At 39.6% G+C, this 14,934-nt stretch overlaps 3 protein-coding genes across 3 annotated transcripts; all 3 read right to left on the bottom strand.

The window, feature by feature from the left end:
- Positions 1–2,227: 2,227 nt before the first annotated feature.
- LOC130175856 (uncharacterized) lies at positions 2,228–7,570 on the bottom strand. The gene is made up of 2 exons (XM_056386457.1): positions 7,537–7,570; positions 2,228–5,270 (listed from the first exon to the last, which is right to left on the bottom strand). The coding sequence occupies exon 2, from the start codon at positions 5,255–5,257 to the stop codon at positions 3,980–3,982; it is 1,278 nt and encodes a 425-aa protein (XP_056242432.1). The 5' UTR covers positions 5,258–5,270; positions 7,537–7,570; the 3' UTR covers positions 2,228–3,979.
- LOC130175855 (uncharacterized) lies at positions 6,800–10,164 on the bottom strand. Its single transcript, XM_056386456.1, has 2 exons — positions 10,130–10,164; positions 6,800–9,206 (listed from the first exon to the last, which is right to left on the bottom strand). The coding sequence occupies exon 2, from the start codon at positions 9,201–9,203 to the stop codon at positions 7,920–7,922; it is 1,284 nt and encodes a 427-aa protein (XP_056242431.1). The 5' UTR covers positions 9,204–9,206; positions 10,130–10,164; the 3' UTR covers positions 6,800–7,919.
- A 161-nt stretch (positions 10,165–10,325) lies between these two features.
- LOC130176185 (uncharacterized) lies at positions 10,326–14,686 on the bottom strand. Its single transcript, XM_056387126.1, has 3 exons — positions 14,648–14,686; positions 13,171–13,848; positions 10,326–10,469 (listed from the first exon to the last, which is right to left on the bottom strand). The coding sequence occupies exons 2-3, from the start codon at positions 13,843–13,845 to the stop codon at positions 10,326–10,328; spliced, it is 819 nt and encodes a 272-aa protein (XP_056243101.1). The 5' UTR covers positions 13,846–13,848; positions 14,648–14,686.
- Positions 14,687–14,934: the final 248 nt, after the last annotated feature.

Below are 14,934 nucleotides of genomic sequence, written 5' to 3'. Positions count from 1 at the left end.
GGAACAGGTAACCGTTTTGGAAAATATCCTTTTTTTGCTTCCATGCAGAGAGTTTCATAGCTATCCATTAGATATGAAACTATACCCATTACCTTAGCTTAGCACAAAGACGGGAAACAGAAGAAACAGCTAATGTAGCCTGGCTGTATCCAAGGGTGACAAAATCCACCTGCAGTGCCAACACCTCTCATTATTTAACATGCAATGTTTTGTTTTTTAATCTGTACCAAACCAAACCAGGGTTAACCACCATTCACCCGAGAAGCTTCATCATTTCTAAATAGCTCAGCATGTTCAGCAGCTTTTGACTTTTACAACTATCCATGTAACCTTGGTGACTGAAAATCTTTGGGAATACCAGACAGAAATTAGTCCACAGAGCCCTGTTTGATAAGATGTTGTCCCAGGGTCCCCCATCTGATAAGATTTTTGCTTTTATCACAGAAAATGTTTGAACCCCATGAAAAAAATAGCCATACACTCTGTCATTATGGATGGAATTATAGTGAAAATAAATGATTCCCTCTTTTTCTGGGGACCATCTCAAGGACTCAGGGCTTCACAATTCACAGGTCACAATAATATGTGTGTGTGTATTTTTTTTTTTTTGTTGTCCCAAATCTATGCCAGTGAATCTGAATTTGTACAATGATAGGCTTGTTCACTGACATCGTTTAGCTGTCAACTTTCAGCTACAGGCGCTGAATTTGATTTTAAAAATATAATGTAATTCAATGGTGTATTATTTAAAGAATTGACTGCAGCCACTGTGCTCTATGGAGGAGGAAACTGCTAAATTTTACGAGCCACTTTTCAATCATTTCATCAGTTCAACGAGTTATTTCCAGTCTGCTTTTTTTTCTCTCATCTCTCCATACTAAATCTTGTGGCAGAGGATTGTTTTAATTAACTCTGTTGAAATTCAAAACATGTCATGGTATAACAGTAGCTAGTATGAGGTGGTTTTGAGAGCTTAATTAAAAAGAAAGAAAAGAATAAAATATCCAATTTCCATCACCCAGGGCTCATTGCACAGGGGAAAAGAGCCATTTGCACTGCTGTGTTTTGAATACAGTAAAAGCTTGTTGTGGATGTGGGAATAATTTTATGTCTCAGGCACACCTGTACGTGCGCACGGACACATATACATGCTATAATATGGAGGAGATAAAGCTTTAATAGATGTGACAGGAGTGGAAGTGATTGAGCTAAATCAGCATGGGGTCATTGTTGAGAGTTAGTCAGGCTGTTCTTGTTATACGACCGTTGCTTCTGTTAGCAATTATCCCCGCACACCAACACATTCAGCATGTGTGCACACAACATGATTACATGGCAGTGAGACCTTTTATTTATTTATTTTTACCTGAGACATGTACACTTAATCCTTCCTAATACGGTTTTAATTGAACTGCAGCAGTAAGAGCGCATTTCCGCCTCTCATCAGGCACATTGAGAATTTAATGTGTACAGTGTGACCCAGGCATCACCCCCGCTGACGTGCAATCTTGGTCTGGTTGATATTCTCAGCAGTGTCTTTTTTTTTTCTTTTTTACTGTTTGTTAGGATTTGTTGCTACATAACCCTCAGGCAACAGTGTCATATGTCTCTGTTTCATATCCTGAATCCCGTTACTGAATGTCGTAAAGGACAGCAAATATTGATCCCTGTTCTCTGGTACATGGCAGCGCCCTCATCTGAAACAGGTCTTTGTTTCTGATAAGGCGGCTTCAGTGGGAAAGGTCAACAACATTTTGGTCAAAAGAGCAACAGATAAGAGAATCTTATACCTCGGGCTGTCTTAAGCCGCAGGCCAGGCTTATATTGGAAAATGACATAACTAGTCAGATTTATGGGGCTGCTGCCACTGCTTGAGAAAAGTTTTAATGAATACACACTCAACCACTCTTGCTTGCTTCAGTGGCTATTTTGTGAATGATGTGTTATTATAGCATCTGGTCTTTGACAAACATCTTATTGCTTATTGTAAAAACAGATAGTTAAACTCGCACCTGCTCCATAGATTAAATAATGCTTGTTGGGTTTCTGAGGGCAAAAATTAATCAATAATATACTGAATTATTTAATAATGATTTATTGTAGTATTTTCTGTTTTTCTGAGATTGCCCCGGATTGTCTCCTAATTATCATCTCCCCTGACCTCCTCCCATCAAGGATTCCACTCACCCATTAAATAAACAGTGTAGAGAGACAAATTGTTTTCCTCTGATGTTTACATTTTTTAATGAAGTAATTAACAATCTAAATGGCATGAAAATATTATCAAACACATGTTAAAACATAATCATCATTGTAAAATGTGACACTAACTTAGGTGACACATGCTGCAGTTAGAAGGGATAGCTTGTTTTCAGCTGCAGAATTTGTAGTTGTCCAATTTCTTTAAAAAAGATTCCCACATGATATCATGGGATGGTGTATAAATAGCACGCCGCTTTTAGGGACTTTTTGCATGTCATGTCTATGAATTTTAAGCTTTTCGTGTATCTTTTAATGCCATTTCAGTGAGGGGTTTAGGGGTTGGACAGTAGAGAAATGACACAAAAAATGCATGGTGATACAACATGAACTCACTTAAAAAACTGACCTGTTATTCATATGCCAGTTGATCATACCAGGCTGCTGATTCAATTCATCTTGCCTTAACAATCACGATAAACTGTATATGCACTCACACTTGCTAAATGGCTCAAGAGACATGATAACATGGGAATCTATAGCCAGCTATGCAGGTGGATACTGGAAATTGGCAATTCAGACTCGGGGCATGAATAGAAACCACAGCAGAATATGAACATGTACATGTTATCCCTTTTGCAGAGGCCTTTACCCCCAAACACAGGTGGATAAACCAGTCTGAGCTCAGGTTGTATTTCAGGCAAGTGGAAATGCGTCCGCTACTGCTAATGAGCCTCAGACATTCAGCATTCCTCATTGAAACCTAAGGAGTTCAAAGTCAGTAACACATCCATTTCTAAGTCCATCATTTTCTAGAAAGTGACTGAAACTTATCATCATGTTCACATGCAGCCTGAAAATGTTAACAGAAAGTAAACAGCTTTTCCTGCATTTACAGTTCACCTTTTTGTCACCAAAAAAAGTTTAGCAGTTTTATCAATTGTTATTCAAAACCACTAAAGTTATACTGGCTTTGACCTTTGACCACCAAAATCTAATCAGTTCATCCTAGAGTCCCAGTGAACACAAGGGATTCCCTTTAAGAGTTCATGAGATATTGCGTTCACAAGGGCAAAACCATGTTTGGTGAGGTCACTGTGTCCTTGACCTTTGACCTTTGACCGCCAAAATCGAATCAGTTCATCCTTGAGTCCAAATGAATATTCGTGCCAAATTTGAAGAATTTCTCGGTGCCCTGGTAGCTCACCTGGTAGAGCTAGTACCATGTGCTAAGAATAAGTCCTAACCACAGCGGCTCACTGTAGAAATAAAGCAGAAATGCCCCCCCCAAAAAAATGTATATCCATCGCTTCGTTCTCCACTGCGGGGAGACATATAAAGAGAAACACACTTCTCTTTTTAAAAATGAGAGGACGACATATTATACAAAGCAATGTACATTCACACCTGTTCATGGCACAGTAAAGTCAAGCACATCTGTGAAGAACGACCTCACTGTGTGGAAGAGCAAGAACCAAAATTGAAATCAGGAAGTAGAAACTGTAAACTATTTTAGGTTTGTTAGGGAGACATTCTCTGTTCTGGTGTGTGAAGGGCTTATAATGTGAATGAAGTAACTGAGCCTTGAATGGCTCTCAGTGCCACATGTTAGTCGAGATGCTGATTTATCAAATAAAATTAGAGAGTGTGTCCAATGTGAGTTGTGCTATTAACAGGTAATGTTTATAAATGTATAATATTCTATATATATTTCTGGGACTGATAATTCACCTGACATACGTATATTGGGTATGTAATAGTTTTTAGTTCATTCATATCCCTACTTCCATTCTCCCCTGCTCAGCTGTTGCGAGACATACTGACAGAAACACACCCCTCCCTCCAGGTGACCAGTGGAGCTGGACTGGGCAAAAGGAAAGTGTCTTTTGGCAAGGCAGGAGGCATAACCTGATGAGAAGTACATAATTGCTCTTCGAAACATGTCCTCAACACCAGCTTGCTCAGAAAATGTTTCTGCAAACTCATGTTTGCAACCATCCAGAGAAACATACACCACATAGAGTTTTGAATTGGACCGACAGCCCATTAATACCTTCTCTTCAGAAAGGATTATGTTTGCCTGACCTACAGCTTTCTGCATCTCCCTCACAATATACTTCTCATCATCTTTCTTCCAGAGACTAAGCTGAATAAGAAACCCTATTGGAATACAGCAGAGACTAGAAATAGTGAGGATCATTGTTCCAGAAACACCATGGTTGTCAACTGTGAACAAAAGCATAAATGCAAATACACCTGTATATGTACAAAAACTTGCTAAGACTAAAACTACTATTACACCAGCAATGTAGATCAGTGTTCGAAGCCAGAGTGGACGCAGCCACACTTTGGTTTGAGAGACACTGTTGATCATCCTCACAGCCTCTCTGTACTTCTCCTGGTCCTCAATGATCAGGCGCAGTTGGTCTGGCACCTCCATGTCACTGAACTGACCACAGTCCCATTTATTGAGTCCCTCATCATTGACAGCAGTCAAAGGCTGCAGGGCTTTCCCGTTGTAGATAGAGGGAGCCTGGAAGGGCACCACAGTGGACCCTTGAAGCTGCTGGTTGGGGGTGCAGAGCACTTTGAGCAGCTTATTCATAAATTCAGGGTCGGTGGCCTCCAGGTAGGTGAGGTGGCAGAGGTGAGGAGGAACTGAGACTCCTGGCTGCAGCAGCACTGGGACGATGGGTTTCCTCTCCAGACAGTCTCTGAACAGAGACATGTTGGCCTCCAGGAGACACCAGCGGCTCCTCACAAACTCCGGGCTGAGAACCAGCAGCACCTTCTGGCTCTCCTGGATGCACTCGGACATGTTCTCCAATACGGTGCGCCCGGGAGTGAAGTCACGATCATGGTAGCAGACCTGCAGGCCATAGGACTCCAGCTGGTTGATGATGGAGTGGGTCCACTGCTGGTCAGTGCTGCTGTAGCTAACGAAGACATGGTAACACTCACCATCTCTCAGTGTGGGAGGAACATGAATGGAAGGAGACAGTGGGACAGTGGACTGTGACTGACTGTCTGAAGGCTCAAGTGAGTTCCTTTGGTCCATTATCTATGGAAAACTAAAATGAGATAAAAAATATAATATAACTAAAAATATAATTTAAACATTTGGGCAAATTTTTCAAAGATTTAATTTAGCAGTGTTTATTTTATGTTAGTGAAGCTAAAAGAGTCACAAATTTAGAGATGCTTAGTGATCATGCTACTGTTCAGCATAACTCAATAAAGTCACTTCAAGTTTGGATGTGATGTAAGTTACAGCAAAAGTTTATCTCAAACATTATTATAAGAAAAAGACTTGTACAGCACTTTTCAATAAATAAATAAATAACAAAGTGCATGAGCTGATTCAAATAAAAACCATCCAAACAAATCTGTACAAGTAAAATGTAGATGAAATTAAAAAGACATCACAATATGTGTCTTAAGAAGTAAGATAAAACATGGAACTGACCCTTTGGGTCTTATCAAGTTTTTCTAAAGTTTAGGGTCCCTGACAGCAAAGGCCTGCCTCCTTTGGTTTTCAACCTAGACCTTGGAAGGGCAAGAAATGAACTACCAGAGGATATTAGACTGCGTCCCGGCTCGTAGAGGGATAAAAGGTCAGAAATATAAGGAGGGGCCAGCCCAAGCCTGGCCTTAAAAGCAATTAAAAGAATTTTAAAACCAATCCTCAAATAAATGGACAGCTAGTGTATAGGATTGTCTCCTGAAATAGCGCCCCAACGGTGGCAGGCATACTGCACCTTGATTGTCATGGTTACAATAAAAAAACACGCCGACTGTATCAAGAGCGCTGGACCTACCTTCATCGCCATGCTTACTAGAATAACGGTCATGGCTTGGTTAGGTTTGGGCTCTAGAACTAGTTGTTTAGGTTTAGGAAAAGATTATGATTTGGGTTAATATAGGTACTTCCTCAACATTAGATGATCTTTGTTGTCATGGTTACAACAATAACAATGTTGTTAACTTTGTCGAACGCTCATGGACAATAGAAACAACATAAACTGCTACTTTCACATGAGAATAGAACACCGCTTTCCTGTATCATATATCTGTCTATTGTTGACCCTTCCATCCACCTCAACCTCCTCCACCTGTGGACTTTGTCGCCTCAATATATGACGTCACCTCAGTTTTCCCTTTGCTCCTGTTATAATTACTAAGGCCACTAGATGTTGCCTAACAACAAAACATAACTATGGGTTGTAATAACCTGCTGCACAAACAACCTATGGGCTCGTTTTTTTCACAGGATGACAGTCTCGATATGAACATATTTTTTGGACTGAGTTATGAGCCGGCTGCAGCATTTTGAACAAACTGTAGGCGGTGGATTGATTTCTGAATGAGACAGGTATATGGGAAGTTACAGTAGTCAAGGCAGGAGGCAGTAAAAACATGGATGAGTTTCTCCGGATCTGTGGCTGGAATAAAAGACGTAACCTTAGCTATATTTCTAAAATGATAAAAACATGACTGCACAGCTTTCTTCACCTGTGATTCAAATCACAAATCCTGATCAAAGATTCCAATATGTTCCAATAAGTTTTAATATGATTAAAAACTTGTTTAATGAGGTAAAGTCTTTTAATGAACATACTTTTGTTTTCAGAACTCTGTGTGTTTTGGATTGTGATATAAACAGAAGGTAAATACCACATGAAATTTAGAAAAACCCAAATGACTCAGCTTTCAGTAATACATTTATATCTTGTTCAGTTGCTAAATACAAATAAAAAACAGTCAATGTCAAAATAGATAAAAAATAGTCCAAGTCATCCTGATAATCCCACATGTAATAAAGTACAAATCATTCGCAAATAACTTCTCTAATGAAACCGATGGCTTCAAATGCCACTGAAGAAACAAAACACAGACAGCACTTATTTTCAATTAATATCTACTATAACAATAGATTCCCAAATCTATAAAGTGTAATGTGATGTCACTCACTGCAGAATCAAACCTTCTTATGTAACTCAGTGTTGCTAAATATACAGAAAGTACCCTCTCATGAGAAAAGAAGTAAGGTCATAATCCTGTAATCAAAAGGGCTAAAATACAAAGTTAGTAGGAGTTATAAAGACCCATGATGAAAAGTGTACATGGCAAACTAAAAATATTTATCAGTGAAGCACAATCATGAAAAAGTTGCTGAAGAACACGTCAGCGTTCATGGCACCATTGATTTTTCTGAAAAAACAACCACACACACACACATGCAAAAACCTTCAGCGTCATATTACTCCTTTGAAGATTAAAAACTATAATCACACAGAATCAGGACAACACAGAATTCACAATAAAGTCAATTCATACCTATTTATGATACAGTAATGAAGACTGATCACACTGTGCGGATGAACAAGAACCAATGGTAAAACTCAGGAAGTAGAAGATATAAATCTCTTCACTGTTCTGCTTTTTAGGGTTGTTAAAGTGACAGAATCAGTTCTGTTGCTGACATGACTGCCGTAATTTTGCCCTTAAAAACTCTCAGTGGCTCGTCTTACTCCACTCACAATACAAGCTGGTTGGCTGCAGGTATGTCACCTAAGTGTATGTTGAGGTAATATTTCTTAAGTAAGAATGAGCTTTTCTGAGACAGATAATTTACCTGACATGTATTGAACAATTAACTTGATTTCTTTTTATATTATCTTGATCACATCACAGATTACATCTTGATTTCTTTCATCCCTCTACTTCCATTCTCCCATGCTCAGCTGCTGCGAGACATACTGACAGAAACACACCCCTCCCTCCAGGTGACCAGTGGAGCTGGACCGGGGAAAAGGAAAGTGTCTTTTGGCAAGGCAGGAGGCGTAACCTGACGAGAAGTAGATCATTGCTCTTTGAAACATGTCCTCAGCACCAGTCTGCTCAGAAAATGTTTGTGCAAACTCACGTTTGCAACCATCCAGAGAAACATACACCAGATAGAGTTTTAATTTGGACACGCAGCCCATTAACACCTTCTCTTCAGAGAGGATTGTGTTTGCCTGACCTACAGCTTTCTGCATCTCCCTCAAAATGTAATTCTCTTCATCCTTCTTCAAGAGAGCAAGATTAATAACAAATGCAAAAAGAACACAGCAGAAACAAGTACTAGTGAGCACCACCAGTCTAAAAAGATTTGTGTTTTTGTTTTTGGAAATATCGTAGTCAATTATGATTAAAGTTAGCATAATTCCAAAACCAGCTACGATAAGCATTAAAAAAAATGTAACAAACAATGTAACCAGTAGTCTAAGCCAGAGTGGACGCAGCCACACTTTGGTTTGAGAGACACTGTTGATCATCCTCACAGCCTCTCTGTACTTCTCCTGGTCCTCAATGATCAGGCGCAGTTGGTCTGGCACCTCCATGTCACCGAACTGACCACAGTCCCATTTATTGAGTCCCTCATCATTGACAGCAGTCAAAGGCTGCAGGGCTTTCCCGTTGTAGATAGAGGGAGGCTGGAAGGGCACCACAGTGGACCCTTGAAGCTGCTGGTTGGGGGTGCAGAGCACCTTGAACAGTTTATTCATAAATTCAGGGTCGTTGGCTTCCAGGTAGGTGAGGTGGCAGAGGTGGAGAGGAACTGAGACTCCTGGCTGCAGCAGCACTGGGACGATGGGTTTCCTCTCCAGACAGTCTCTGAACAGAGACATGTTGGCCTCCAGGAGACACCAGCGGCTCCTCACAAACTCCGGGCTGAGAACCAGCAGCACCTTCTGGCTCTCCTGGATGCACTCGGACATGTTCTCCAACACGGTGCGCCCGGGAGTGAAGTCACGATCATGGTAGCAGACCTGCAGGCCATAGGACTCCAGCTGGTTGATGATGGAGTGGGTCCACTGCTGGTCAGTGCTGCTGTAGCTAATGAAGACATGGTAACACTCACCATCTCTCAGTTTGGGAGGAACACGAATGGAAGGAGACAGTGGGACAGTGGACTGTGACTGACTGTCTGAAGGCTCAAGTGAGTTCCTTTGGTCCATTATCTAAAGAGAAGACAAAGGTCAGAACATCAACTCATATACTGTAAATACCTTACAAGGATACTATTTATGATCATGGTTCAGCTATAAAGTGTATTTACCTTCAACAGTGTCTAAGGAAGAAGTTAGTGAGGTCACAGAGTCTTAGCAGTTACTGTCAATTTGAGATTAATCCTGTCACTACCTGAGAGTGTGGAGAGACATGTACATTAAAATTATAATCTGAGGCTTTGACACAACACCATAAACACCTGACAGTTCTAATCTCAGTATGTGTCAGAGTGTTGTTTATTCAACATAATGGTGAATTTCACTTTGTTGTCGTAGTGAATTGTTGAATCTTCTAACATGTTTATTTTATTTTTGTTCCAGACAGGTTCACACAATTACTTTAGATTGAATTTCATTACGTATTTTATGAATTCAAAAGCACAAAGATCAGATAAGTTCTGCCCAGCCACTGTCTGTCGCTGTCTTCCAAAATGCACGTTTGGAAATAGGCCAAGTAACTATCATTTCTAAATTCCACTAAAAATGCGTTAAACTGATTTAAAAGGATAAACTCAATTTCCAGTGTGTTACATAAATGTACCAATCTAACAAAGTCTAGTAAAAAATTCACTTTCATACAGGTTATGATTTTCAGTTTTGTTTTACAACTGTATATATATCAATGAGGTTAGACTAAACATGGGAAAAACCTCTCAGTAAAACACAAAGCTATTTAGTAGAACCATATACTACATCCTCAAAAATGACTGTATACTTCTATCCAAACCTCTCTGTCCTAAAGTTTCAACAAAAAGTGAGTATCAGAGTCAGTCCATACATGGTTCACATTCACTCTTTGATTTAAATATTTTTTCCTTTTGTTGTATTTAGTCAAATCATTCAAGGATAGCTAGAAAAAAAGAAATTTTTCATACCTTTAGACAATCAACACATAAAACAGTGCAGCAATGAGCCGCCGACAACAGTATGAGGAAGGAGGAAAATGAAAACCAAATCACAGCCCTGTGTAGACTCTTTTAAAGGCACACTGTAATCTACACATCTTTCCCCAGTGGAATTCCAACATGGGTGATGTTGTTACAGTGACTGTACCTTTAATGACAACAGTGCTTAATTTGCATCATCTTCACCTTCATGCAACAGAGACAAATCGGCCTCCGGGAGACACCAGCGGCTCCTCACAAGCAGCAGCACCTTCTGGCTCTCCCGGACGCACTCGGACATCACACAGGCACGGTGGCATTGCTGGTAAAGCTAAAAGAGTCACACATTCATACGTGCTCAGTGATCATGCTGCTGCGCTATATAACTGATTAAAGTCACTTTAAGTGTGGATGTAATGTAAGTTACAGCAAAGGTTTATCTTAAACAATAAATTGGAATATGATTTTAAAAAAAACAAAACATGACTAAATAAGATGAAGTCTTTTAATGAACATACTGTTGTTTTCAAAACTCAATGTGTTTGGGATTGTGATGTAAACAGAATATAAATACCACATGAAATATAGAAACACCCAAATGACTCAGCCTCTAGTAATACAGTTATATCTTGATCAGTTGCTACATTCTCATTAAAGATACATTCAATTTTAAAACAATATAATCGATAAACGATATAAACTAGTCCAAGTCATCCTGCTGGTACCTGCTGGTGGGCCTGACCAGTGTGTGTTTAGAGGTACTGCATTAGGCAGATTCAAGAAACTGTGTTCATGTTTCACAAGTACTAATTTATTTACACAGAAAGTGGCACCGTGATGCACGTGTAACACAAAATATGTACAAACCCAAAAAACTAAATAAACAGTTAACTTGGCTGAGCTGAACATAAGTAAACACATAGTAACATAAGTGAACAGCACATGCACATGGCTGCACTGATGTTTCCTCACCAGCAACCTAAAGCAATTGCTTAAATAGCTCCTTGCATCAACTGGAGCCAACCGGGGCTGTACCATACCTGCCAACCATGTGTTTCCTGAAAACAGGGGTGTAACAAAGTTATTGGTTTTCCCAATCCTTCCTATAGGAACACCTCCATCTACCATTTACAACTATTTATCAATAAATCAAACTAAACGTTCACTAAATAAACACAAAATCAATCAACTTTCCCTCCTTACCTACCCCCATACATAGTGTACCCCAGTGACATCACTGATGATGTAACCAAGTGTATAGGGGAAGTGTCCTCCTGTTGTCCCTGGAGCACATGGTAGGTATGGTAAGTAACAGAGAAAGAAAATCATATGCAATAGCTAAATTTAACAATACCCATCTGTGTTTTAATTCAATCAGAAGTAATGATGGTGTGTGAACTGTAACCAAACAAAATGCAAAACAAAAACAAACCCAGGATAGTTATGTGCAAAGTCTCTGGTTGTGATGGAAGTAAATAAAAACACTAAATTGGTTCACAATATGGCAAAAAGGGGGACAAGTGCTGTGTCGTCACCCACTTTATAACAGTCCCACATGTAATATATGGTACCACAGATACTCAAATACGTTTAGGTTTGTGGCAAACATGACTTCTCTTATAATACCGATAGTTTCAAATGCCACAATATGCTGAAGAACAAGAATATTTTCAATTCATTTCAAGTATAACAATAGATTCCAAAATATGTAACGTGTCCCTTGCTGCAGAATCAAACGTTCTCAAGCAACTCAGTGTTGCTAAATAGTAAGTAGCCTGTTCATGCAAAAAGAAGTGCGGTTGTAATCGTGCAATCAAGAGAACTAAAAGACAAAGCTAGTAAACTTTATAAAGACCAAAGATGTAAGAAAAGGCATGAAAAGTGTACATGGCAAAATAAAAACATTTATCAGTGAAGCGCAAGTGGCCAAAGAAAACGTCAGCTTTATGCCTCCATTGAGTTTGCTGAAAAAAAACACACACAAAAAACCCCACAGTATCCTGTTATCCTATCATAAAAATGATATATGACATCTATTAGAAATTGTGTTTGTGTATCTATGATTATATTATAGACATACAGTATGTTGCATAAATATATATCAATCCGAAATTATAAACAGTGGGTTCCACTTTCCCAGAATGGCAAAATGGACACACCAATTAATAAGATAAACATGCAGAAGCATATAGAATTTTTATATGCATGTCGTTTTAAGAAACTTGCATATATAAACTAAATGTATATTAACATATATGATTGCAACCTAAAATACCATTTAAAAATTCAGCATGTATTTTTAATATTTGCATACATAAATTTTACTATGTGTATTTGATGTATTTAATATGTTATGAATTTATATATTCATATATCCAGAGCATGTATATGTGAGGAATGAGCTTTTCTGAGACTGACAATTCACCTGACATCTATTGGACAATTAATACATCTTGATTTCCTTTTTACCTCTACTGCCATTCTCCCCTGCTCAGCTGCTGCGAGACATACTGACAGAAACACACCCCTCCCTCCAGGTGACCAGTGGAGCTGGACTGGGCAAAAGGAAAGTTTCTTTTGGCAAGGCAGGAGACGTAACCTGATGAGAAGTAGATCATTGCTCTTTGAAACATGTCCTCAGCACCAGTCTGCTCAGAAAATGTTTCTGCAAACTCACGTTTGCAACCATCCAGAGAAACATACACCACATAGAGTTTTGAATTGGACCAACAGCCCATTAACACCTTCTCTTCAGAGAGGATTATGTTTGCCTGACCTACAGCTTTCTGCATCTCCCTCATAATGTACTTCTCATCATCTCTCTGCCAGAGACCAAACTGAATAAAAAACCCAATTATAACAAACCAGAAACAAGGAGTAACGATCACCAATAGTCCAGAAAAAACAATTAACAGAAATATAGAACCCATTATCAAGACTGTAAGAAACAATCCAAAACATAAGCCAATCAGTGTTCGAAGCCAGAGTGGACGCAGCCACACTTTTTGAGAAACACTGTTGATCATCCTCACAGCCTCTCTGTACTTCTCCTGGTCCTCAATGATCAGGCGCAGTTGGTCTGGCACCTCCATGTCACTGAACCGACCACAGTCCCATCTATTGAGTCCCTCATCATTGACAGCAGTCAAAGGCTTCAGGGCTTTCCCGTTGTAGATAGAGGGAGCCTGGAAGGGCACCACAGTGGACCCTTGAAGCTGCTGGTTGGGGGTGCAGAGCACCTTGAGCAGTTTATTCATAAATTCAGGGTCGGTGGCCTCCAGGTAGGTGAGGTGGCAGAGGTGAGGAGGAACTGAGACTCCTGGCTGCAGCAGCACTGGGACGATGGGTTTCCTCTCCAGACAGTCTCTGAACAGAGACATGTTGGCCTCCAGGAGACACCAGCGGCTCCTCACAAACTCCGGGCTGAGAACCAGCAGCACCTTCTGGCTCTCCTGGATGCACTCGGACATGTTCTCCAACACGGTGCGCCCGGGAGTGAAGTCACGATCATGGTAGCAGACCTGCAGGCCATAGAACTCCAGCTGGTTGATGATGGAGTGGGTCCACTCGTGGTCAGTGCTGCTGTAGCTAATGAAGACATGGTAACACTCACCATCTCTCAGTGTGGGAGGAACATGAATAGGAGACAGTGGGACAGTGGACTGTGACTGACTGTCTGAAGGCTCAAGTGAGTTCCTTTGGTCCATTATCTAAAGAGAAGACAAAGGTCAGAACATCAACTCATATTTTGTAAATACCTTACAAGGATACTATTTATGATCATGGTTCACTTATAAAATACTGTCTATTGGAAATTAATCCTGTCACTACCTGAGTGTGGAGAGACAAGTAAATTAAAATCATAATCTGAGGCTTTGACACAAAACAATAAACACCTGACATTTCTAATCTCAGTATGTGTCAGTGTTGTTTATTCAACATAATGGTGAATTTCACTGTGTAGCTGCAGTGAATTGTTTATGCTTACGTGTTTCTTTCATTTTTGTGCCAGACAGGTTTACACCATTGTTTAAGATGGCTTGGAAATGGGACAAATGGCTATCATTTCCAAAAAAAAACCTCTAAAAGTGCATTAAGATGATTGTTAACGGATACATGTACGCAATTTCCAGTGCATTACATAAATATTACGGAGTCTAAAACAGTCTCACAAAGTCCTGTGGAAAAGAAATTTGTATACAGGTTATGATTTTCAGTTTTGTGTGTGTGTATATATATCAAGTAGGGTAGATTAAACATAATAAATACCCCTCACTAAAACACAAAGCTATTTAATAGGACCAGAAACTACAGCCTCCAAAATGACTGTATACTTCTATCCAAACCTCTCTGTCTAAACAGTTTAAACAAAAATTGAGCATCAAAATTCCTACATGGTTTACATTCATTCTTTGATGTAATTTTTTTTTTCCTGTTGTATTTGGTCAAATCATTGGTTTCACAAATAATAGTAGAATTAAAAAAAGTTAAGTAAAAGTTATTTCATACCTTTAGATAACAAACAGATAAACAAAAGTGCAGCAATGAGTCAACAACAGTATAAGGAAGTAGGAAATGAAAAATAAAACATGGCACTGCAAGGACTCTTTTAAAGGCATAGTGTATACTATATAGTCTTTGCCAGTGGAATTCCAACATGGGTGATGTTGGTACAGTGACTGTACCTTTAATGACGACAGTGCTTAAGTTACATCATCTTCACCTTCAGGCAACAGAGATGTGTTGGCCTCCAGGAGACACCAGCGACTCCTGTCGTACAGTAATGAAGACTGATC

The sequence above is a fragment of the Seriola aureovittata genome, chromosome 10 (genome assembly GCF_021018895.1).
Source record: "Seriola aureovittata isolate HTS-2021-v1 ecotype China chromosome 10, ASM2101889v1, whole genome shotgun sequence".
Lineage (NCBI taxonomy): Eukaryota > Metazoa > Chordata > Actinopteri > Carangiformes > Carangidae > Seriola > Seriola aureovittata.
Note: the sequence above shows the minus strand (reverse complement) of the source record. Positions and strands in the feature narration are given on the sequence as shown.